At 44.0% G+C, this 26194-nt stretch overlaps 1 protein-coding gene across 4 annotated transcripts; it reads left to right on the top strand.

Annotated features, from left to right (window-relative positions):
- The first annotated feature begins 401 nt into the window (after positions 1–401).
- LOC135491438 (3'-5' exoribonuclease HELZ2-like) lies at positions 402–26024 on the top strand. Of its 4 annotated transcripts, XM_064777309.1 has the most exons (37): positions 402–497; positions 1329–1531; positions 3107–3335; positions 3641–3677; positions 5199–5338; positions 5532–5889; positions 6148–6171; positions 6525–6637; positions 6973–7494; positions 7723–7918; positions 8065–9158; positions 9306–9640; positions 10156–10268; positions 10397–10736; positions 11021–11228; positions 11387–11485; positions 11668–11793; positions 12009–12190; positions 12407–12488; positions 12669–12799; positions 12977–13441; positions 13706–14012; positions 14260–15025; positions 15261–15676; positions 15916–16181; positions 16395–18238; positions 18455–18773; positions 18988–19943; positions 20247–20484; positions 20809–20894; positions 21056–21343; positions 21568–21971; positions 22232–22441; positions 22681–22908; positions 23003–23159; positions 23447–23614; positions 23868–26024. In XM_064777309.1, the coding sequence occupies exons 2-37, from the start codon at positions 1344–1346 to the stop codon at positions 23972–23974; spliced, it is 11742 nt and encodes a 3913-aa protein (XP_064633379.1). In that variant the 5' UTR covers positions 402–497; positions 1329–1343; the 3' UTR covers positions 23975–26024. The 4 variants fall into 4 exon arrangements, with proteins under 4 accessions (XP_064633379.1, XP_064633381.1, XP_064633380.1 ...); XM_064777311.1 differs by lacking the exon at positions 6148–6171 and having other exon boundaries at positions 6528–6637; XM_064777310.1 differs by lacking the exon at positions 6148–6171.
- The last annotated feature ends 170 nt before the right edge of the window (positions 26025–26194 follow it).

The raw sequence follows: 26194 nt of genomic DNA, 5'->3' as shown, positions 1-26194 counted from the left end.
CCAAGGGGTGATAGATAGATAAGCAAAATAATTGTATACAGAATTATCTCATTATTTTTGCTGTTATTTGCTTAATTAATCTTTGTTTGTTTAGATATATGCAGCATTTACTCAGTCAAATTCTACAAAAACACAGCAAAGTAGATTGCTGGGTGGTCATATTTTTTACTACCCCTTGCAAAAGTAGACTGAGCTAGTCTAAATTGTTTGGTATAACTGTAATTGCAAACTTTAATTTACAACTTGGAAAGTATATCACAGTTTTCTTTGCTGAATAAGTAGATTGTATCAAAATTAGATTTTCGTGACTATTAGGGAAATTTGATTGGCCATTTTGATTGATTTCAAGGGAGCTACAAAAGTATTTCAGCAAGTGCGGATTTTCCTACGAGGTGGAAAAAGTAGGTCAAGTCAGAATTGGTAAAAAATGAAAAATGTGGACTTTGTTGACTACCTGTTTTCACAGTTATTGTAGTGAATTAATGATTTTTTAAAAGGTGATTGGTTTATTTCTGTATTCTGCTTTGATGTGTACATCATTGTACCATTTGTAACTTTGTAATTTCTTGAAAATTTACATTTGTGGCACGAAAAAAAGGGAGCAATATTGAGCAATTAAAAAGTGGGGAATCCTGAAGCCGAAGGGGAATCCCCTTTGACACTTGGTCAATTTAGGCCTATTTAATTAATGTCCGTTACTTTAATGTAGGACCCTGATAGTGGTTATCGGAAATGGCCAAATAGCATGGGCCTCTCGGTCTGTCTCATCTGTCAGTGTCATCACATATCCAGGTATCCTCAATCCTACTGCAGTGAGCTGGATCTGTTCAGTGAATGCTTTCTTGATTCTAGGTCCAACCTTGATTCTAGGTCCAACCTTGATTCTAGGTCTCTTGATATTGCCATGTCAGTGCAGACTTGATGTTGTCTCCATGGTAATGTATAGATGTTGATGACATAATAACATGTGGTTGTATCTCTCCGTTCATACCGTTTCTCGAACTCTGCGCTCTTCATCGGCCGTTCTTCTGTCTATCCCAAAGACCAATGTCATGTCAGTCGGTGGTAGAGCATTTTCAATTGGAGCCCCTCAGCTGTGGAACAAATTTCCTTCAACTGTTAGGAACTGCAGCTCTCTGTTATCTTTCAAGGGACAACTCAAACATTTGCTTTTTAAAGAGGCCTATCAAGCGCTTTGAGCGGCCAGTTAATGGTTGGATACTGCGCTATATAAGACTCGTATTATTATTATTATAAGACAAACTTCATACCCTTCACAAGACTCCCATGCCGCCATTAGCTTTATGGTATCCCTTTTTCTTTTCCAGGTGGTTCATCCTTGAATGAGCATGTACTCGTCCGGGTATATGGGCGATAGCCCAGATCCACCCTGGGCGTATAACGGTGCCTCCCGGCAACAGTCCTTGTTCGGGGGGCCGGCTTTCCCACAAGAACTCAACCCAGCGAGGCAAAAGAACTATGATCGCAGAAAGAGGCTGGAGAGAATACAGCCATGTTGGTCCTATGTTGAGTGAGTATTTAATTCTTAATTAGAATAAATATACATGTCACTGTCCTTGTGCAATTCACATAACTTACTGTAGTGAAGGCCATGGGTAATAATGCCAAGGATCTCATCATGTCAGGTTCTAATTCTTGATGTCACGAAGAGGTAGAGCTGTAAATTACAAGAATCTCAACACCATCACCAAGATGGCAGCAGCCAAAGCTGGACTATGGAGTATCATGGTACTTTGTATGAACACTGTCAGATCCGTAGTGACCTTGGGCAACTCACTTTGGAAGCCCTATCCTTTGTACCATCCCCCTCCTGTCAGAAATCCTGGTTATTTATCACCTATAGGTTAAATTTCTAGGCAAGTTTCATCATCATATTATTTTTAAAATCTTTTGAACTCTTGAAATAGAGTTTGCATGTCTTCATATTGGTTTTTGACTTTTTTTCTGTGATTAATTTTATGATACTGATGAATGACAATATACATGTATTATGATTAGATATATTTACTAGCTATGGTGTAAAGGTAATATGTAACCCTGCCAGAGTTGGCACCTATTCCTTATGACATCAGTTGAGGTTACAGTATAGAATGCACATCAGGCTTTCCTCCAGAGCGTCCCCCAAAAAAGATTTGAGTGGGATATCCCCCCGTAAAAGTTGAGGACCAAAGGTTATTTCATAAATGTTCATGATTTGTGATGAAAAGTCAGGCGTTTGGAATGGGAGCCAATATGTGACATGTAATACCATAATGGGTTTTAGATGCAAAAAACGTATAAGGGGGACCCTATTTTTCGAAAGAAATATGGAGAGTAAAGTTAGTGCACATGGTGTCTTTGAAAAAATCAGTCATACTGAGGTTTGGGAACTGTTGACATTGATCATTCAGCAAAAATATATTCGACATGCTTGTATTTGTTGTATTTATTTCAATACAAAAGGCGTGAAAAAATATCACAATATCCCCAAGTATATTCTGTGATGAAGTATGCTTTAGATATTTCAGAGTCATAACACTAACTTCTGTTTTTTAATACAAATTAACTTGTTTCTAGAACAAATTGGTATCTGTCTCCTATGACATTGTGTATGAATGCTGGATCCCATATCAAGCCCCAGGGGTTTTAAAGACAATCTATTCTGATGGTGTATGATAAATAAGCATGTCATTGTGTGTGCTATCACTATTGTACATCATACATCAGAGCGAGTTTGATAACCCCTGGATATATCTGTCAGTGCAGAAAACAACTGAAATCCAATACTTATCTCAGTGGAGGTTTTGATGTAAACAATAACTATGAACAGTTTGCCTTGGTTGTGGTGGGCAGGTGAAAAATTGGAACAACAGAGAAAAACTATATTTGTTGTTGCTAAAAAGATACGGGAGAAACACATCAAGGGAGTGTCATCTTGGTGTTCTCCCCCTGAGACGAACAGCGTTTGTTTTTTTGGCCTCATAGCAATTTCATGCTCCCTTGGGAGGTTCCATTGTAAATATCTATAGCTTGGGCCCTGCAGAAGTGATGTTTACAGTGTTGATGAGAATCCAATTGAGTGACCAGATACCTCAAATCATTTCAGAACTGAGCAAGTTCCAACTGTACCTAGAGAACAACTCCTCGAGCTAATGAAAGATTTCAAAGACGAAGGCAACGCTCTTTTCCAAGAGAATTCATTCAAGTTATCGTGCACACTTTATACACATTCTCTGACAGTCGCCCAGATGTTAGACACACACCATTTTCAGCGTGTTGACAATATGACGCTGGCCACACTTTATGCAAATCGTTCAGCATGTCACTTGAAATTGGTAAGTTGGAGTAAATTATGGGCGGTATCGTACATGGGTTCCTTAGAAGTTACATCACTGTTAAATGACACCATCATGTCTAGAGGAGGAGGTATTGATTTGATGGTGTCAGAGGTGAAGTGTTTCTCGAGTACTCAACTCGATCAACAAGTTGATTGATGAGCAGGTCACATCATGTCATACTGCTTAAAAAGTGGACATGAATCTGAATCTGAGGGTTAATGAAGAAGCCCTTGCTGCAATTGTGTTTGTTGAAGAAAAGTGTCAGGGCCAAAAATCAGCGGAGTGTCTGGCTTTTTTTGCAGGAAAATGACCAGAATGCCCTTCAAGATGCTGACACAGGTAAGTGTGCTACCCGAGGACACAGTTACTGGTGGGTGGTACAGACTTCTTCTGCATTCAGAATTGGTAGACCAGACGTTACTCTTCATGTATACTTGGGAATCTGCCAGTGTTCTGTTGTACATCACGTACTGCATTAGGCGGGTGTGGCGTGGCATTAACTGTACTATGTGGAGACCAACAGCAGACATGTATTGAAAAGCCTACTTAAAGCAAGCTGGAACATTTATGCCACGTTTCTGCGATTCCTAGTTTTTTTGTTGTCGAGGCAATGTGGAATAAAGTATGTCTGAAAATGTAGACATGCTTTATTTCTCATGACCTAGATTCACATGCCATCTGTCGTTCTTTTCTAGGTTGGTACTTGTTTGTACATATGAGTCATACAATCTTTTTATTTTATTGGTGAAACCTTTCTAATGGACACTTGCACTCCCCTCATTCCTCAGCTCTCTTGCTTTCCTGTCGTAAAATTGATTGGAAGGAAGGGTGATAATAAGGCATTGTCTAGTTTAGGACAAACTGTGTTATCCTGTTAGAGGGGGACTACTCTAGGTGTTCAATTATGGGGGCTTGCCTGGATGAAGATTGTCGATAGGTAATCTATAGAATCAGTTCAACCATGTGTTGTACTGGGGATTCCCCATGTTATTTTTTGGGAGGGATTCGGCCAATCTGTGTGAGAGGACTGGTTCATCCCCATATTTCATCACTTTCATTTTCATTTATGTTCGGAAGGTTTAGAAACGCGGTGATGTGACAGTCATGATGCTTCTGTAGTTTCATCATAAAACTGTTTACAGCATGTGGAGTAGCATTGTGGCAGGAACTACACAGACAAGGCCTGCATGGGATGGCAGACCTGCATGTGATGACAGGCCTGCATGGGATGGCAGACCTGCATGTGATGACAGGCCTGATTTGTCAAGTATGACAGTGGTTCCTGTTAGTGATCTGGCTCTTTTGGATTTACTCCATCACAAAATGTGTCGATGGGTCATCATAGACCTTTTGGATGCTGGCATAGACCTGCTGGTGGGAGGGGGTTAAAGTTTCATTATCAATGTATCTCTTTCAAGCCTGACAGCTCTTCATTCCTGTTAGCTCTTTTTCTGGCTGATTTGCCTTACAATACATGATGTGTGGGTCAGGGTGCTGCTGGTGGTGGTGAAGGGGGTCAGAAGTCAGTGTTTCATTATTGTTGGATCGCTAGGTTCATCTTCTCCATCAGATATGTTTCAGGAAGGAGGAAATCATGTGTGTGACTCGTGTGAACAAACCTTGAAATCACCGCATGAGATAAGGTTTGAATTTCAAGTGCCTCAGTTCAGCTGTATTGTACTCTTGAACTGATCATGTTAATTATCAATTTATGACAAGTTTTAGAAGCTAAGTGTTAATACTGATGAATCATTTGTAAGCAGATGATAGAATTCAGAAATACATCGTATATTTGCTGTATTCTCTGTAAGGGCTTTTCACCGAAATTCACTCGCTGATCATTGGCATCTTATTTTTCAGCATATAAACTAGCCCGGAACCAATGTGATGATGCCAGTTCAAAAACCACTATAAAGGCATTATATCGTAAAGCACATGCTTTGAAAGGTTTGGGGAGGTACCAGGAAGCATTGGAAGTGACTAAACAAGGCAGTTTGCTGGTAGGTTTACGGTTGGAACTAGTCATAGTTTGCCTTAGTACATTGGGTTTCAGGAAACTTCTGCAGCGAGATTCAGTTCAGTGGAGCACTAGATAGCCCTTGCCTTAGCCTCTTCCCCGTCCAAAAGCTTGGTAAACATTGGAAGGATGGGTGACAATATGGACTAAGGTTGAACATTTGGTTTCATTTTCAGGATGAAAGGAACTTTCGAGCGTTAAAAGATGATTTGGAAGATATTCTCAAGAGAAATCGACATCGGGATCAATACTCAGAAAGAGCATCACAGCCTGATTACTCGCAAAGAGCCCAACAACAGTACTTGGCTCAACAACAACAACAAAAACAACAAAAACAACATTATCAGGCTCCTCAACCCAAGAAGGCGACGGTGTCAACCAAACCGACCACGGTCAGTGCTGCAAACAACAAAGCCCCTTCCCGGCAGACGCCTCGTACAGACAACGATATTGATCAAGAATGGCTCAGTGGAACCAACTTCAAAGTGACAGAAAAAGCTAAAAAGGAAAAAAAAGAGAAGAAAAAGAAAAAAAGTAAGGATGATTTCTCTGTTGTTTTCTATATTCATGTTTCTCTCAACAACAATAAGACTTTTCATTTGCTTTGCTCATTTGTACGTTTTCTCTGCAAGCTAAGGATGCCTTCCCCCATTCCTTCTCCCTGTTTGTCTATTTCCTCCCACAGAGTGACGTAACTTCATCAAGAAACCCTTCAATAAGCTCATTAGATATGCCACACAGAGAGCTGCATCTTTCACATATTCTAGCCTGTATTCTTTCCCTGCGTTTCAGTCACAGTGTTAAGGAGGGGAACTGGTAGGTCCTGTGTTGTCCGTCTCACTCGCACACGCCTTTGCCACAATTTGGAGCAAATGTGCCAAATATTACTGTAAACTTTGTCTTTGTTTGGGGTAGTGAAGAAAGACTTTGAGAGATGTTTGCTGACCCATCTTATCACTGGTAGGGTGCAAGACCAGCAAGTTACTGCTAGACTGACATCATGGTCCAAAAATTAACTTTCAAGAAATAACTTTGGTTCTAGTATTGTGTACAACAGTGCCCAACTTCGACTCATGGTTTTCGCCCCGACATTTGGGTTTGGATACTCCATGGGTAAGGATCTTATAAGTGTCAATCATTTGCTCAAGTTATGTTCTGTTTGCTTGTAGCAGTGGCACCACCCAAGCCAAGGGTGGCATCATTCAATATCTACGATGGTTTGGAGGGAACGAGCGACTCGGATAGTGAGGAGACGGGTGAGGAAGATGAGTGTGAGGAAGAGGTGAGAAGATAGAAGTTGTCAAAGTGTTTCAAACCAAGCTGTATGCAGTGTTGACTAGCTTATGCTCTGCCACGACAGGTAGTGGCCACAACTCTAAAATGTTGAAGGTCAAGAAGGATGAGGGGATGGATTGTTCTTACTAGAGTTGACTGGCAAACCAGGTTCATAACACTAGGCGTTGTACAATAAAAAGAGGATCCTAACAAGAGATTCAAGTGATCGGGTTCAGTGTTTTCCATTCATATATGACCCAGCATTGCTGTGTTGATTCTTTATAAACAGACTGGCTAATTCTCTCCCACAGAAGTGAAACTAGAAATGATGTATTTTTGCAGCATCAAGACCCTGTAGTAAGAGATGTAGCTGGTTTCCGCCCTGTCGCTAACAGCAGAACTAATAAGCCACAGAAAGTGATGGGACTCGACGACTTTGGAATGCCTTTGGACCAGAAATCTATGAATGCAAGTTCGTCAAGACCAAAACCTGTTCCAGTGAAGCCAACTCCTGTCAAGCCTACCCAATCACCTCAACCCCAGAAACATAATCAACAGAAGAAGTCGCAGCCCCCAACTCTGTCACAACAAAATGGCATGCAAGAACAGCCCCAGCCGTCTGCTCGTTCGCTGGCTGCTGATACAGCTGCCAGCGCCATGAGTGGACAGAATTACTTACCATCACCGCACGCTAACTACCAGTTTCAGATGGCTTGTAGTGCCTGCTTTAGGAAGGTCGGCGATGGATTCGATGGGTTCAATTACAACAATGGCCGCCATAACTGCAACCAGGACTATCTCCTGATCAGACCAACGGAGACGCTTGGCAATACATGGCTCAAGATTCGGCCGAGGCCTCCTGCTGTAAGTTATCATCAACAAACAGTAATCTTGCATTATATCTTTGATTGTATTGCTTTGTATATTGGAAGGAATCCTAAAGGCTTTTGTATCGGGCGTTGTATTGTGAGTGAGAGGAAGTTATGTTGGGATGGTGATGATTAGCCTTCATTATGGTCAGTCCTGTTTTGGTAAACGTGAAGATGTTTTTCTCTTCCTCCAATCTCTGATCTAACACGCTCTCTTTTCCAGAAAAGAAATTACATGGGCAAGTACCGCCTCTGCCAGCAGTACCAAGAAGGCAACCCCTGTCAGATAGGAGAAGCAAAATGTACCTTCTGCCACAGTTATGAGGAGATGGAATTCTGGGAGCATGACCGTGATGGATCATTCAACATTCAAGACTTCATCAGTCAAAAGCAGATGGCCGCAATGACAGCATCACGGGGTATGTTTTATTCTGATTTAATGACATCCTTTGAATGAGACGACCTGAGATTCCTTGTACCTGGGACCTATCCCACAGCAAGAGTGAACATAGAAGAAGTTAAGAGATCACCAAAGCAAACTATCAATGTATTGGTTTTATTTCAGCACCTCAACCACAGCAAAGGATGCCTCTACCGGTTTATGAAAATAAGTCGACGGTTAGACCGCCAACAAGCAGCCCGAGAAAGACTCTATTGGGGACCCCGCCACCACAGAATAACCTCAACTCAATGGCACCTCATCCACAGTACCATGCCGCTCCCGGGCCGACCATGCGACCTGGCCAGTTACCCCACCCACAGCAGTATGTGCCCAACAACAGTGGGCCGGTTAACCAGAACTGGCAACAGAAGCAACAGAATAATTACAGTTATATGGCATCCAGTGGTCCCATGATGCAATCCTACCCAATGGATACTAAGCAGCTGACTCCCTTCCCATTATCGAAGACCCACAATTGGAAAATTGGGTGTGTCAATTGCCTGAAAGATACCGGACTTCATGGGTGTTATGTTTTCATTGAGAATGAAGTTCATAAATGTGGTGAGAATGTGTTGGCTGTGATGCGGAAGGGCGATCGTTATTGGCGGTGGGTGAGGGAGAGGCGGGGTAATCACAGGATGTTTGGCGGCAAGTACAAGCTGTGTATTCATTACACGAACACACCACCACGCCAGTGTCGTGTTCCACAAGAACTCTGTCTATTTGCGCACAACACCGATGAGCAGCTGCTCTGGACTCTGGAAAAAGATGGCAAATTCAACATAACTGAGTTTATCCTTTCGAATCGTAGTGTTGCACAACAAAAGGGCTACAGCTTAGAACTTCTTGCCAAACACAGCGGCGATATGAAGTTCCTGTGCTCGAGGTGTTTCTTTGGTAACCCGCCTCGCCTCAGCGAGGAGCGGCCAGGCCAAGGCGTCTGCTACACAGCCCAGCATCCCTGGAAGGAAAACAAAATGATGGTACACATCAGATCGAACGGTGAATTCATCCCAATTGGTAAACGTCATTTCAAACACAAGACTGCTTTTTTCAAGATGTGCAGCAAACTCCAGTATTGTCCGGGCAGGTTTGGATTTGGGTGTCCATTTGCTCACAGTATCGTGGAGCGTGATGTCTGGTTGGTTGAACGTGACATGGAACTCACCCAGGAAGAAATCATTAAAGTACTAGAGGATTCAGAAATCCCTCAACCGGTAAGTCATTGAAGTTTTTCCACTTATCGTGTTATGCAGCAGAAAAGTCATAAAAAGTATTTGTGCTTAAAACATTAGTTGGTATGGAATTCGAAAACATTTGATGAATTGTGACATGAAATTGAGTTGAAATCACCATTTTTTCAGCCCACCATGCCCATGCCTACATATAATAACAGCTCCGAGAGTAATTTGGCCCAGGCGACCATGGCCCGAGCTGCAGCACCGTCACCAAGCTCCAGCTCTTCATCCCAGAGTGAGCTCAACCTGGAGAGAGTCGGTTGGAAGATGCTGCAGTGTCCATTCAGGATCATCTTCGTGTGTGAGCTGTGCTGGAAGCAGGGACGTAAGGTTGGCAAGGATGAGAAGCGTGATAAGTGTGCTGGATCAGGGCATGACTGGGACCTCAACAAGATTGGCTTCCGTCTGCCGCAGAATAAAATGATAAGGAAACTGCCGCCAAATTCTGAGAAAGTTTCAAGGTAGGTGTATCACTTCATCAGTTAGCCTAAATAAGGTGTCCCTATCATGTCACGACCAGTGTGGTTCAGTGGGTCTACTGCAGATGCAGAACATGCGGAACAATCTTAAGGTTAAACAAAATTTCTCAAAAAAATTTCCAAGTTCAAATTTTTTTCGAAAAAATTTCTAAGTCAAAATTTTTTCGAAATTTTTTTTTAAAGTCCCAACAAATTTTTGACGCCTTGGCCTGGCCGCCTTGGCCTGTTCAACGGAATTTTCAAGGTTAAAAAAATTTCAGTCAAAAATAAATTTCTCAAAAATTTCCTTCAGAAATATTTTGGGCCGAGTCCTAGATCCTGATACCAAAAATTCTAAGTCAAAACAATTTTCAACTGAGATTTTTTTGGCCTTAAAAAAAGAAAAGATGGATGGTCTCAAAAAAATTTCACTTAGAATTTTTTTCCAAAAAGTTGTCGAATTCAAAATCAAGAATGTTTACGTCTGTTCAGTTCTCATTCAAATCTCTTCCACACAGGTTTGTTATCTGCGAGTATTTCCAGCAGAAGAAGCAATGTCGTCACTACCAGTGTCGGTACGCTCACACCGAGGAGGAGAAGGAGGTGTGGACTTGGCAGGTGGCTAATAAGGGTAGGTGGATACCTCAAGTTCCCATTGGTTGACAAATTATAATGCAATGTTTAGCCTTGGATGAAGATACATGCTGACCCTGATCCCTGGTGCTTGTTTTCATTCTATCTTCCTCTGGTATCTTTCAGTGTTGACCCTTGAAGAACTCATACAAGTCAGCTCCAGAACACATGCCGACATTACCGCTGCAAAGCCCAAGATTACCCAGGGTACATCAGTAGTCTCTGCACAAAAAGCACCAGTGGCTACTACAAGAGGTGCACAGCCAATCACGAAGAACCCTGCATTCATCCTGAACGCATACTACTGCAAATACTGCTCACGAACGTGTAACAGCCAGAAACAGTGGGAGGACCATTGCTCATCTGAGAAGCATATGTTCAATGTGAACTCTGACAAGGAACATCAGTGGAACTATCGCCAGCCGCCGTGGGGAGTCATGCACGGCAACTACAAACTCTGCAACAAGTATGTATGCTTTGATAAGTACTGAACAAGTTCTCGTCTCATAACCTGCAGGTCATCAGTCAACTATCATCTGGAGAGATCGACTCCTCTAGCTGCCGGCTGGTCTGTCTTCATTGTGAAGGCAGCAGTGTTCGGGGCTACACCACCTCCCAGATGTCATTCCGAGGTTCATTTTCAAAGAACTATGTGTACCTTATCATTAAGCTTAATGTTGCTGGTCTGGTCTGTATTCTGTTGTTCAATGTGAGCACGTAGTTTATGAATAAACTGTAATTGTCTTGCAGACACTCTGTTGGCCGTTGTTGCTACTCGAACGTTGAGGACATGCACAACAACTGCCCATTTGCTCACAGTCAGGAGGAGCTCGACGAGTGGAAGGAGAGGTTCCAGTGGCGCCAGATGAAGCTAGACATGGCCAAGAAAGAGAACATGTTCTCCTACATGGATACGCTCGTCGATGATTACGAGAGTGCTGACTCGCCCATTTCTGTGGTGAGTCTCTTGGTTATAACAAAGAGTTGACAGACTGGCGGCCACTTGGGTTTACCATGGCATGTCACTTTTTCCGATTTTGAGGATTTCTGGGGGTTTTCTCCTTGTGAGGAGGCTTGAATTTGACAGCAGAAATGGAAAGATGATTTCTCTTTCAGATTGCTGAGGATATTGAAGGAGCACAGATAACCACCCAAGACCCAATGACAGTCTACAAAGATAACAAGGGAGAGATGTGTGTCTGGACATTCGATGTGGTAAGTCAAATTCCCTGTTGATATTTTGCTGGAAGTTCATGTCACTCGATCTGTATGGCACCACACTGGATACAGTGATTACACTACACGCAACAGCCATGTAGACACTGCAGGAGAGGAGCTGCTTTCTACTTCACTTCTGTTCCCTCAATCATCATTTGATCATCTGTGTCCCTCTTCAGGTTGGCAAGACCCTGGAGAGAGTTTCCATGCTCTACAACAAGGATCGCCTCCACTTCCAACTCCTTGATGGAGAAACACAGAAACCATGTCAGATGGCACTTGGTGAAGGATTCCAGGTCAACAAGGTACAGTGTATGTCTTTTGTAGTCACGTCTGCTGACTAACACATTTGAGGAACACTACCTCTTGAGTTGAGGAACACTACCTCTTGAGTTTCATAGTCTTTTCTGCTTCATGACGAGAATCTTCAGGCATTGTCAGTGGGCTAAACTTCAATACAATCTCATTCTCAGAATATGGAATTTCAGAATTTTGATTGAATATGTTGTCACTCTTGCAGAGCACGCTATGTTACAGTGTTAAGGTGATGTTCCGCTCAGGGATGTTTGGTTCATTCAGCCAGTGGGTGGTGTTTGATTTTGGTTCTCGACCTGTCGTCAGCCGCCAAATCTCTGTGGAGGTTGGAACAAAAGAGAGCCAAGCAAAGGTGCAGAGTCTGAGGGAAAAACTACAGTTTGACAGGTATGTTGTCTTCTTCATGCAGACAGTTCAAGAAAACACTGCATTTGTCTCTCTACCATCTTCTTGGGATTCTCTACAACACTGCACCACATCTATTGAGTTTCGGTATCATTCTTCTCTGGATGATGTGATCCAACTTCATTAGCACATATCATACTCGATTGATATCTTAAGACATGGTTGGCGATGGCATTCTAATCCCAACTCTATTTTCAGATGGACCAGTGAAAACAGACAGATTGTACGATTTGACTCTACCAAAAACAAAGGACATGAAGATATCATGAAGAAATACAGAGTGAGTCTGCAGTTTGTTTCGTTGAATTTGGCCACAATGAGCTTCATCACTTGTCCAAGAATGATTACATATGGGATGTAGTCTCCTGTTGGCAATATATCAGTATTGATGTATTGAAACATGATCATTTTGATCTACAAAAGCGTGGCTTTGGACTGATCGTCTGCCATTTTCTTCCAGCCCCCGACGTCTGCTGAAGCTGTGATCACCCAGGAGAGTGTTGTGGTTGAACTGAACCATCACAACTACGTCCACAAGATGCACAAACTACTCAACATTGAGGAGATCACCAGGCATCAGATCATATCAAGGTACGTCTGCTCTTATGTTCTGTTTTCTTGGCTCACTGCTGGTCTCTCTTGGCTCACTGCTGGTCTTTCAGAGTTATGTAGTCTGAAGGGCAGACTTCAGTGGTTTAATAATGAATCTTGCCAAATCTTAACTACAATTAGAGAATGCTCAGCTCTAACCTTGAACTCCTTTTCCAGCTACAACCTTTGTGCCACTATTGAACTCCTGAACATCATCAGTGAGGAGATGTATATCTACGCCCGGCCCGGTGAGCTCTTTGCGCGTGTCCCCCTCAACGAGGAACTCAGTGACGACACCGATGCTGGAAAGCTCATCCTCTCAAGTGTTCAGACCGTCCTCATAGCACCTCAGAACAACTCCAATCAAAAAGTTTACGAGGCGACGGTGGTCCAGAAAGAGAACTTTGACTACGATGGCCGGGGGCGTGATTACATCTATCTGTGCTTGTCCCCTGTCTGTTGTGGAGAGTTGGAGTTGGAGGCAAACAACACCGTGAATATTGAGATCCAGTTCCAGATGAACCGTCTGCCGTTCAGCCTCATGCACTTTGCTGTCGATCAGCTGAAGAATACGGACATCGTCTTCCCTGATGTGACCAAGATCAGGCCTGAACTGACAGAGAAACATCACCTCAAACTCAGGTCAGTATTGACACCAAATTGTTTTGCACAAGTTTATTTTGGCGGTAGAGAGACTTGGCCGGGAGTCAAACCCACAACCTCTTCATCAGGAGGCCGCCATTCTTCCACTGCACCACCACTGCTGCTTACTTACTTGAAATGAATAAGTCATTGAAATACTTCATATCTTCACCTGGTTGTTATTTTCTCAAACATGAGCGCATCTGCTCCAAGCCAATAGGGAGATTTTCTAACTTATCTTGACTTTTCCTCTTCTTTCTCCAGCTCCAAGGTTCTCAATGATGACCAAATGAAGATCGTACGTCATATCGCCGCAGAGCGTACCGGCTACACACCTCCGTTGATCATCTACGGACCGTTTGGTACCGGGAAAACAGAGACTATCGCCCAGGCCACCATGGTCTTGTGTGAGAATCTGCCCAGTTCCAGGATCCTCATCTGTTCGCAGTCAAATAGTGCCGCTGATCTTTACATCACGAAGCATTTTGATGATTTCCGCAAACGCCAACCGCAGATCTCCATCAGGAGGGTCTACGCCAAGGAGAGGAGGGTCAACACTGTACAAGCAGTGGTAAGTCACCTACCAGTTCCTATGGCAACCAAGGATTTGATCAAATCTCCACTCTACTGCAGCTAGATTATATCAGTTTAACTAATATGACTTCAACCACACGACAAGTGGTACTTTCAGAAAGTGCTCTTCAAGAGTTTTATAAAGAATGTTCACGATAGTTTTTGACAATTTGTTAATTTCAGGAATGGTTCTGTCACACACATTTGGCAGAAGACGTAAACACCAGTCCTACTTTCATTTTCAGGTCCTGAAGTACTGTCTGCGGTCCAATGATGGAATGAGGTTCCTTGAACCAGGTTGCCATGACATCCAAGAACACCAGATCGTCATAACAACTTTGACACAGTCGCTCATCCTGTCGCGGTACGAAGGGTTGAAGGATCACTTCACTCACATCTTCATCGATGAGGCAGGACAGGCATTGGAGTGTGAAGCCATCATGCCATTGCCACTAGCCAATGAGCAGACGTGTGTTGTCCTTGCCGGCGACCATAAGCAGATGAGTCCCAAGGTGTACAGCAGTGAATCGAAGAAGCAGTGTTTCCACCAATCGTTGTTGGAGAGATTGTTCAACCATTATAAGAAACACTCGAAGGATGTGGAAAGTGTGATCCCACTTCAGATTCTCCTAACCTCCAACTACCGCTCCAAGTATGAGATCGTGCGGTTTATTGCTGCCGTATTCTATGGTGGACCAGATAAGCTCGTCTCAAAGAGTCTGCAGCCAACCTGTGAGAATATCATCCCGATGACCTTCTACACAGCTCAAGGTCGTGAGGTGCAGGACTCTGATGGGACGTCTTACTACAACATGGCGGAGGTTGAGGAAGTCACAGACCGTGCTGAGGAACTCTGGAAGAATTGGCCCGAGGAATGGGGAGAGCGCCGTGCTGATGTAATCGGTGTCGTTACGCCATACTATGACCAAGTGACCAAGATCAGAGCAGCGTTGAGGAAGAGACGCCGGGAACTCGGGGACATTGTGGTGGAAAGAGTGAACAATGTCCAAGGTAGGTAATGTGGGCGGGATTCTTTAGCTGAGTCTCAAAAAAGTGTGGCTGCACATCACTTAACCAGAACTGTGCAAAGATACAGAGATGGAACCAATGAACATTATTCTAGAACTTGAGCTGGAAAACTTGTTCCCCACCGCTATCTGTCCTATTGTGCTAAGCAGGGTTATGTGCAAGAAATACTCGCCCATATATGAGAAGAGAATTGTAATCTTTGTATATCTTGTTCCAGGGAAGGAATTCCGCGTCTTGTTCATCTCCACTGTGCGCACAAGACATCTGTGCGAGACCATGCCGAGACTCGTCTTGGATAGCACAGGATGCGACGGAGACTTTGGAGATTACGGGTTCCTCTCCGACGAGAAGTTACTCAACACGGCCCTGACTCGGGCACAGTCCATGGTAGCTGTAGTTGGAGACCCCGTAGCGTTGTGTGCTATTGGTGACAGCATGAATGTTTGGCGGGTGTTCCTGAAACATTGTCAGAACATGAAGAGCATCTTCCCGAAGAGTGTCACACTCGATAACGTGAAAACTTCCGTCATTGGGTTGATGACGTCACAATACGGCAGCAACATCGTGCAGATCAACGACCGTGTGACTGATAATGAGGGAGCTGAAGACATGATAACAGCCAATGATGTGAAGGTCTGTCTTATGATTGTGTGTGCTTGATGGCCTCCTCGAGAGGCGTAGCAGAACTTTCATAACCTAGGCATTTCAAACTTTATACATTCTGTGATGAAAGCTCCAATAAGTTGTGTTTGTTTTGGACAAACTAATACTGGTACATTCGTACAAAGATGGTCTAGGAGACTTTAAGTGTTATGATAGTCCCTTGTAATCCATGTCAGTAGGCATATAATTATCCATAATCTATATTCCAGTATCATGCAGCGAACGTGAATGCCAATGCCGGTGTCGGTAGCAGCTCGATCGGTGGCCCAGTAGGTGGCCCAGTGGGTGGCCCAGTGGGTGGCCCAGTGGGTGGCCCAGTGAGTGGCCCAGTGGGTGGCCCAGTGGGTGGCCCAGTCAGTCGGACCGTGCCAGAGTCACTCAAGACTGCCATAGGGACAGTCCTAGACGACTGGAACCTCGACTATCGCATCGAGCCAGATGAGATACTGAAGCAGCTGGCCAAGGAGGTTCTCAAGTATGTATACTACATGGAGCTTCACAAAGTCCTTGAACAGAACTGTTTCGCTGCTGTGAATTTTATATGCTCCTTCTCAGTAAGAAGGGGTTTCCAGCTGAGTAGTTAAGTGGTGCAGCATATCTCTTGAAATTGACATAAATATGTTATCGGTTTGGAGTAAGCTTTATTGTGCAGTGCAGCCAGTATTTGCTCATGTCATTGTCGTTTCAGGACGAGTCGCAAAGCGGAGCGCTGTCGTCGTATCGAGGAAGGCCTCGATGGAGCAGACGAGGAGGAAGACATAGCCTTGAAGGTCGAGTGCATCAATGTCAAACAGCTCTCTGGTCACGCCGTACTCTACTACAAGAATACAAGTGCAGCAAGGCGCCACCTATTGGCTGGTGATGGTCACAGTTTGGATTTCGATTCTGATGAAGATGCTGATGATGAAGATGATAATGTCGGCACGGTATATTCTGAATTCACCCGTCAGCAGCTGGAGGACCTCTTGGTTCGTCAGAAAGATCGATACAAACTTTGCATCGCTCATGTCGAGAAATCACAGAAGATGTTTGCCGAGGTTCTAGACCGTCGTAATAACCAACATCTGAAGGAGATCAAGTTGAGTAACCGACTGCGCTGCGGCCGAGCGTTTGAGAATGATGAGGTTGTTGTGGAGATCTTGGAGCCAAGTGTAGATGAGCAGAAGTTGGATGCAGTTGAGCAGACGGCACCTCAAGGTCAGGTGATTGGGATTCTCAAACCTGCCATCAACCCGATGTATCGCATGTTTGTGTGTACCGTCGAGCCGTCAAACACTGGAGTCATGGTGCCGATAAACCGGGGCATTCCTAAGATCTTGAACGTCGCTGCAAAGAATCGTCTCCAGCAAACCAAGAAAGGTCATGTCTGTGTGTACCAATTCACGAAAGACCGCGAGATCATCTTCCACCACTATGAGAAGATTGACAAGTGTAACCCGACGAGGAAGCTGTTCATTGTACGCTACCTGAAGTGGGAGCCAAAGCATTACTCTCCTCTTGGTATCGTGGTGGGCGTGCTACCTCAGGGTGATACCATAGAAAAGGGCATGCAGATCTTGGATATTGAGCATTACATTCCAAAGAAGTTTCATGTCGATGCCTTGAATGAGCTGGAGAAGAACTATCCTCCTGAATTCCAGCTCCCACCAAGCGTGTATCAAGGTGGAAGGGAGGACTATCGTAGTAAAGTTGTGTTTACAATCGACCCTGAAGATTGCCAAGACATTGATGATGCTCTATCATTTGAAATGTCCAACAAGGAGGAATACATAATTGGTGTGCACATTGCTGACGTTAGTCACTTCATCCAGCGAGGGTCGGCTCTTGATGCAGATGCGTTGAACCGTGGGACATCGTTGTATTCTGCTGGTGCTGAGGTCATCCACATGCTGCCAGAGAACTTAAGCACGAATCTGCTGAGTCTGAAACAAGGTCAGGACCGGTTGACCTTGAGCATCTTTCTGACCGTGACCCAGGAGGGAGAGATTGTGAGTGTCACGCCCAAGAGATGTTTGATACGTTCACAATTCCAGCTGACATACAAACTGGCCGAGGAGATCCTCCGGGTGGATTCTGATGCCTATCCCAAGGAGTTGAAGACAAGCATTTGGAGTCTTTATCATTTTGGTCAGATTTGGCGCCGCAAGAGATTGGGGACTGCTGCGCTGTACCAACAGCTGGATGAGGCTGATCGTGACACACCATACGCTCATCAGCTCGTGTCAGAGGTAATGATCATGGCCAATCACCAGGTTGCAAAGTATCTACGTGATCGCTACCCGACCTGCACACCGTTACGTCGCCAGCTTGCACCCAATGAGCTCCAGCTGGATGAGTGGAGGAAGAACCATGCCGTTGAAGCGCTGAACTCAGTGGCTCTGCGGCAGCCGTTCATGCCGAGTGGCTGGGTGTGCGAGTGTGATGGTCTGTGTGCCTGCGTCAGCCTCTCTCTGGAAGGAGACCCACTGCTTGGGAAGTTTGTTGACATCAAGTCAGACATCTGGCAGAAAGTCTGTGATGCTGTCGAGAGAGGTGAGTGCTAGTTTGATTGTCACTTTTTAAAACTACTGAATATGTTGAAGGATGTACTGTGTTCTGGTTTGGTGTCCATTGATCCAAGTTCATCAGAATTGCTAAAAGGCATGAAAGAGATCATAAAATAGAATTCAATCACTCATTGATTTGTCTGAGCTGGAGAAATGTAACCAAGCTGATGGAGTGATTTCATTATTCTGCTTCCTGTTTCAGGAGAAGTGGATGCTGCCCGGAACCTCGTCATCATGCCCGAGAACCACCCACAGCTCTGCGTTGCCCAGAGGAAGCTCCGCCAACTGCAGGATGCGTCAACTTACGTGTGCTCGGACCCACGCCTTGAAGATGATCACTGGCATTATTCTCTCAACCTGATGCCGTACACGCACTTCACATCTCCGATCCGCCGCTACATGGATATCGTTGTCCACCGGATGGTGCTGGGCGCCATGGAGAACAGCCAGAGTCCTTATACCGCAAAGGAGATCGGTGACATTTGTGGCCAGATGACGTCTGCCATGCGAAGATCTTCAAGGTACGTATCTGATCTGATCTCAAGGTTCTATTTCAAGTTATATTGGGTTTACAGTTCTTTGTCACATCGATGAATTCTAACTCTAAACGTTGGATATGCCAAGCTTCACACTACTCTTTTGAGTTGTCATCAGTTTTGTGAAGAATGACTGGTTTGAGAGGATATATGGAGAAGCTATATACTATTCAGCATCACCTTTATTTCATCTTTCCAGGTACCAAGCAGTTGTTGAGAGTCTCCACCTGGGGTCAGCCCTGCAAACCAGGCCGATGAGTGCCTTCCCTGTCGTAGATGAGGTTGGAGACCAAAGGCTTCACCTGGCCTTCCCCGACCAGAAGGGAATGGCAACAGCACGTACCGGTGTCAAGTTATCACACCTGAGCATCGCAGACAAGCCGAACTACGACGCTGAGAAGTCACGTCTGGTCGTGAAGTGGCAGCAGAGGGTCTATGACCTGAGCCACTGGATGGATGAGTTAGAGCTACGCGAGAGGAACACTCCGTGTGTTGCCCTGAATCCAAACAGATTCGTCATCCAGATTCCCGCTGAGAACTGGCAGGAGATCCTTGAAGCGGTCCAAGCCGATGATGCAGCAAACCTCTTCCACTATTTCCAACAAGCAAAGGAGATGGTGCGAGATTTAGCCAGCGATACGCGGTTTGCTAAAGAGGTCACATCAGAGATGAAGGATAAGATGAAGATTGTACAGCATCACTGCGAGTTTGAGCAGAATATCCAGCCCTGTCATGTGCTCCAGGTGCAGCTGGCGATGGAGATCTTCAAAGGCCTTATGGTCCCACGTATCCAGCTCGTCAGCCTCACTCCGAGATTCAGCTTATGTATTGAGCACAAGACGGAGACGCTGCGCTGTTTTGCTAATTCGACCATCAAGAAAGCGTCGTGTATGAACTACAAGGATATCAGTACTTATCAAAAGTCATGGCTACCAGCGATGGCCATCGAATCTGCCCAGTCCGCCATCATCAACGATGAGAACTTCCTTATCCATAATGTACACATCCAGTGGAAGACGCAAGATGCAGAGATGTTTACTGGAATATTCCAGTTGCCTCTTGATTTTTGCACAGTTCGTCACCTCAAGCTAAGTGGAGACTTGATTATGGGTGATCGCAATATGTCATATGACTTCCTCTGTATTCGTTATCCAGGTGAGACTCACTTAACTTCATCATCAACTGTTTGTTTTTCATTGCTGAGACGTACAGCTGATACATTTCTTTGAAACTAAAGAAGTTTCGAAAGCCACTTTGTGTAGTTAAGAGTTATGGTGGTCTTTGAAATGCCATATGGCTATTATCGTTAGCGACAGACTCTGTTTTGCAGAAAGCTGGAGTTTTACGGAGGAGGCTTCATACAGACGTCCTTGAAGCTTGTGCGTTTTTCTGGGGATGGGAAATTGGATGTTTGTGGTAGTTTATACTGTATTCATTCTTCACTGATTGTTGTTGCAGGCTTAGACTTTAGTCTCGAGGCTGGTGGTGGGGCGTTAGTCCCTGAGAATGCCAGTGGTGGCACGTGGGTTGCTCACTGCCACACGACGCAGGTAATCACAGTTAAGGAGAAGGGCATCGTGCAGGTTCATCTCAGATATCATCAGAGTAGTGTCAAGTTCCCCCAGCAACTCCTGCAAGGAAACGCTGTCGATATCTCATGTACTGTGGAGTTTATACCGAAGTCTCTTCCTAGCAGGTAAGATGTCGCCTAAAATCCTTCTTGAACTAATCTGGTGATGTTGTTTGAAAAGTTACTGAATGTAAGGTTTGTTTGTTTTGGTTCCGCCTGCCAAAGTAGGACTGTGGAGAAACCTCCCCAAAGGTTTTGTCTCTGACCTTGACCAGGGATGACCACACATGTTGGTATCACTCGTAGATGTTGCCCCAGATTCTCGATAGATTGTATCTGCCCACTTCACGGTTGTGTTGGCATGCCCAACTTGATTTGCCTTCCAATACTTATGAGCTGTTGGTGAAGCTAGTTTCAATCTCGTTAAATGATTCTCTAATTCCATTGTAGACGCATGGAGATTGCTATTCGTGAACTACCCAATGCCAACGCCTTGGCCCAGGATATTGCTCTAATGAAGAAACCTCAAGTTTATAGTAAGTTGACATTTCTTCCTTCCCATGATGATGTACCATGCAGCATTGTCATTCCTTGGGGTAACATTATTCTCATTTGCAATAAGGGAGCGGGTGCTGTATTGACATGAGTTTACCAACTGGCTGATGTGCGTGGATCTTATTTCTTATTGCCTTTCCAGGTTATGCCCAGTCAGCTCAGGTGAAGGCTCTTTGTAAGGTGGAGGACCTCCATGGATTAAAGTCTCCTAATCAAGATCAAATCAAGGCCATCCGCACCGCTATGACGCAACCTTTAACCATCATTCAAGGCCCCCCAGGGACAGGAAAGACTGAGACAGGAGCCCGCATTGCATATTTGTACAGCCTCCTGAATCGTCAGTTTGGAGACCTAAGTGGGGAGAAGAAAGCCAAGAAGGCTCAGGTTCTTTATTGTGGACCGTCTAATAAGTCTGTTGATGTTGTTGCAGGTGAGTACCACATCAAGATTTCATCTATCAGAGACTTTGACTGCTTGCAGGTTAAGTTCCTAAAGCAAAGCCTCATTGCCGGAACTCTGGAGCAGTGGAACTGTTGTCCCAGCCTGACCGCACAGCAACTGTCAACTTGACCAGTAACGCTAGTAATTTGTCCTCAATTCCTCAAGATAAATCACTTGGTGGTTGGCTATGATGGGCTGCTCTGTCTTTAACAGGTTATCTACAGAGGCTTGGTGGGCGTTGCCCTCGCCTTGTCAGAGTTTACAGCGAGCGTATTGAACGGCAAGATTTCCCCATCCCGGTTGAGCCTTTGTCTGCCAGGAGGCGCCAAAGTGGAGTCGAGTCGTCTGTCAATGCAGAAAGCCAGGATATTGCCTTGCATTACATCATACGTAAACCAGAGAAACCGTTTGCTTCAAAATTGGCCGACTTTGACCAGAGATTCCGTAATGAGCCGGAGAATGTATCAGAGAAAGAAGTGACAGAGTATCTGGATTTAGTGACGATGTGCGAGATTGAAGAGTTGAAGAGAGCTGACATCGTTCTGTGCACTTGCACAGCTAGTTCTGGGCCGAAGCTTCGTAAGATTCAGGAAGAGAGGTCTGTTTGTTTTAATCAAGTAAGTCCAGGAGAGAAGTCTTGAGGCAGCAATTGTATTAATCAGCCATTTCCAAAGTTCACCCTGGCTTGTCGGCAGCCCAGGTCAGGCCAGGCTGCTTCATCTTCTCTTTGATGATGACAGGTCTTGTTTGTGCGGTCCTGACTTCTTTTTGGATCAGCGGTTCTTCATCTTCTTCTGTGTTCAGAATTTGGTCAGCATTTTACAAGTACACTAAGGTGAAATGATTTTGTTTAACTTGGCTTGCTTTGTTTCCTCAGGTAATCATTGACGAATGTGGTATGTGCCAGGAGCCAGAGAGTATGATCCCCATCGTTACATCACGGCCAACACAAGTGGTTCTAATCGGTGATCACCAACAGCTCAGACCCATTATCCTCAGTGATCAAGCAAAGGATCTTGGTCTTGATATCTCGTTATTTGAACGTTATGCGGAGAAGGTTGTCATGTTGACCATCCAGTACAGAATGGTATGTTGTTTAAAAGGCTAGTTCAAGCCCTTTGTGAATACAAATAGAATATCTCGAAGTACAGATATTTGGCACCAATAGTTTCACCAAGACATTTAGGAGTAACATTTGAATATATCAGTCATTTGTGTTTGCATTCATACCAGTCAAGATGAATCATCTTGGATTTGTTGCATTGAAGTCGACAAGAAGTCGGCGTTTGGTCCCGATAGAATGATCAAATTTCTGTCCTCTTTCAGCACAACTCAATCGCTGCATTCCCCTCCAAACATTTCTATGTTGACAAACTAGTGGGAGCAAGCGGTGACCAACAACTACCGTCAGACCTTAATATCTGGCCTGGTCCGACTGGTAGGAATGCGCCGGTTGCCTTCTGTCACGTGATGGGTAAGGAGGCTAAGTTGTCTGTGGCGTCTGCTGAGGGGAATGAAGCATCGCGCAGTAATGAAGAGGAGGCAAGCCAAGCGGTATGTAGGACTTCGCTAGGTTCAAAATTCTGAATGATGATGTCTCTTCATTTTGAGCAGAAAAAGTGAAAAAAATCTTCTCTCTGGTTTACAGGTTCGATTTGCACGTACCTTGGTCGTAAGATACAAGGTTTTACCCAAGAATATTGTCATCTTGACGCAGTATCGTGCCCAGTGTGCCGAGGTTGAGAAACGCCTCAATGAATGTGGTCACTCGGCAATTAATGTTTCGACCATTATTGCTAGCCAAGGTGAGTGAAGTGAAGGAATATCATGGTGCTGCTTTGTGTTACGAGGCCATGTAGTGGTTCTTCTGCATACGCACCATGTGTGTTGTGCATTCAGTTACTGTCATCTTTGGTTCAATTTGAAGGTTTGATTGAGACTGTAGCACACAATGCCCTTCCTCAGTGGCATGTTGGTCTGCCCTCGACCCCGAGGTGCTGAGAATATCAAGTTTACATCGCACACCAAAGACACTCGAAGAGTTACTTTACGGAAAGCTGAAATGGAAATAATCTATCATACATTATTTCAGGTTCAGAGTGGGATTATGTCATCCTATCGACTGTCCGCTCCCTGCCACGCTGCGAGATTGAAAAGCGACCAACAAACGGTTGGATTCGCCGCCATCTTGGATTCATCACAGATGTTAATCAGATCAATGTTGGCTTAACACGTGCCAAGAAGGGCCTCATTATTGTTGGTAAGTTCTTTACTGTGCTTGAAATAGGAAGAACCTGTCATGTTGAAATTGTCTGTAGTATAATCTGGTCCTTCAAAATGAAGGCTCCAGATTGACTAGAAAACTGCTCACAGCACTTGAAGTTGGTCAGCCAAGTCGACAAGTAATGTTGGTGTGAATACTCCCCATGTCCATTATTGTTTGTTTTTGCCTTGGTTGATGTAAAACTCGACGATTCCAACGTTGATTCATTCTTATTCCGCTCTTTTTTCAGGCAATCAGCACCTGCTACGATGCGATAAGATGTGGAGAGCGCTCCTCGACCATTACAACTCACAGCAGAAGGTCATTGACGCCAACCTCTTCATGGGCCTGCGCTAACATCGGCTTGCTAATCTTCTGTTCTAAGACAGAGATGATTTCTGGAGGGAAGATTGAGAAATATTTCTCATCTTACGGACTGCATTTTGCATCCCAGTTAATAAATGTTTTTTTTTTGCAAATTTCTGGATGGAATCTGGACTTATTAAGGAAATTTTAAAGCTTTATTCAATCGAGCTTTGGATGTGGAATGGGCTTGATATTGGCTTCAGGAATTGAAGCATTTGCTAGAGATTGGTTTGTTTATTGTTGGAGTTGCTTGTGTCTATAAATCATATGTATTCAGGCCATTTATAATATTAATACATGCTTTCTTGAAATATATTAAATGCCTTATAATTTAGTTATTCTGATTTTTGTGGTGACCATCAACATTTTAAAATCCAGATTTGGCTGATACAGGTGTTGCCATAAGAAGCTTATCGATAAATAGAAGCTGGAGTTAATTAAGAGTAGTCTTTATGTGCCATTGATAGATGTCATTTGTTGTAATAATATAGGCAATTCAAGAAGCTTTGCCCCAAGTGGGTTTGAATCATTTATGTGCTTTATTGTGTAGGTGTTATAGTTTGTATTATAGTTATACCTGTTGCTGTTGGAGTAATGAGAACTCGATGATAGATTTATTTCTGTACGGCTTGAAATTCATCTCTGTTTGGTTTTTTAAGTTGCCACACCGTCACAACAGGTCAGAGGATACTCACTAATTCTTTTGTCAGTTCTTTTGAAGTAATTACATTGTACTTTTTTTGTTGACCATTGTCCTACATGCACTCTCACAGAGAGTAGACTCGGCCCAAATTCCCTTGCACATCTAATTTTCTTGGTGGTCATTGTGTCAAAGAAGTGGAATTTGCTGATTCCTTTGTCCATGACAATGAATGTAGCACCAGTTTTAACCTTTCTAAATCGACTTAAGACAATGTTATATCATTATATTGCAATGATTAAATGTTAATAAGTTCGAATTGATATGGTTTAGGGTGAAATGCATTAGACTTTTCGAGTGAGTATTTGACCCAAACAGTGGTGGCACAATAAGCAGTCGCATCTTATTCAACATCTTTTTGAATTTATAAGTCACAGAGATTAAACCAGCCTGTTGTTTTGGGCTGAATTGGTTGCAGGCCGTCTGCTCTTGTCAGAAATGAGTGTTTGACCCAAACTGATGTGAAACAGAATGCTTCATATCTTAGTGATTAACGTGTCTGATTCATGATGCCACCCTGTTACTCGTACCATTCCATCCAGTTTGACATTGTGTGTAATCCAAAGTTTATAAGACTAAGTTTTCTGCATGCCACAGGGTTTTAGAAGAATGACATGTCCATGTAATTGTACCCACAATAATTTGTTTACACTCAGAAGACTGGGGCGTTGGAGGTGTGGAAAGAACACATACAACGCTGATGAAGATCTCCTGAGGTCTGGTCTGCTGTTATGACTGAGGTGCATTGGCAGATACTGCTGGTAAATACCATCCATTACTTCTGACTGTGATCTTTGGTAGACAATATGTTTACTTGTAGTCGTCATGGGAACTAGTTACTTCTCTTGTCGTATCGTACGAAATCACTGTTGACACACCATGTGCATGCACCAAAGGTGCAGCATACAAGTATATGTATCATGACATTAGTTTCGTGTCGGAAGAAAAATACAAAGTTAACCTTGAAATCGTTAGTAAAATCCTTGCTTAATTGGTGTTGTGAAGGTCTTTCTCTGTAGTGATATGTTGTCTCCCATGGAGTGTATCCATGTCATGAAGGAGTATGGCATTATACAGAGGGTTTGGGTGTGAGGTATATGATATAGGTAGTCTTACAGCCTAAAAGAGATGAATGACCAATGTTAATACATTGGTGGTGATATTTTCTGATTAGACGCTCCATCGTCCACCGAGTGTTGTGATTATATTGATTGGTGTCAGAGCCAGAGGCAATTGAGCTGCAATGATTTTGATGTCGACGTGTTGTCGTGCTCAAACTACAGTGTTTTCAGTTGCTCTCCTATGATTGTAGTTTATATGCAAATAAACATACTGTTCATATGACAGTCCTCTGGTTCTTATTTCACTGGAAGCTCTCTTAACGGAGTGAAGGTGGCCGTGGGTGGAGAACAGCAAGATATTAGCTCTGCCAGAGGCAGACACGTCCCGATGCTGTCCCAGGTAGATGATGTACTGGAGGTACAGTGATGGTCTCCATTCGGTCTGGCTGG

The sequence above is a fragment of the Lineus longissimus genome, chromosome 7 (assembly GCF_910592395.1).
Source record: "Lineus longissimus chromosome 7, tnLinLong1.2, whole genome shotgun sequence".
Classification (NCBI taxonomy): Eukaryota; Metazoa; Nemertea; class Pilidiophora; order Heteronemertea; family Lineidae; genus Lineus; species Lineus longissimus.
Note: the sequence above shows the minus strand (reverse complement) of the source record. Positions and strands in the feature narration are given on the sequence as shown.

What these genes read in the sequence shown, in the direction of transcription:
- LOC135491438 (XM_064777309.1), top strand. Translation starts at nt 1,344, where the DNA reads ATGAGCATGTACTCGTCCGGGTATATGGGCGATAGCCCAGATCCACCC. An exon ending in TCAACACTGTACAAGCAGTG is followed by an intron (nt 14,013 to 14,259) that starts GTAAGTCACCTA and finishes TTTCATTTTCAG; the next exon opens with GTCCTGAAGTACTGTCTGCG. An exon ending in TGACCATCCAGTACAGAATG is followed by an intron (nt 22,442 to 22,680) that starts GTATGTTGTTTA and finishes GTCCTCTTTCAG; the next exon opens with CACAACTCAATCGCTGCATT.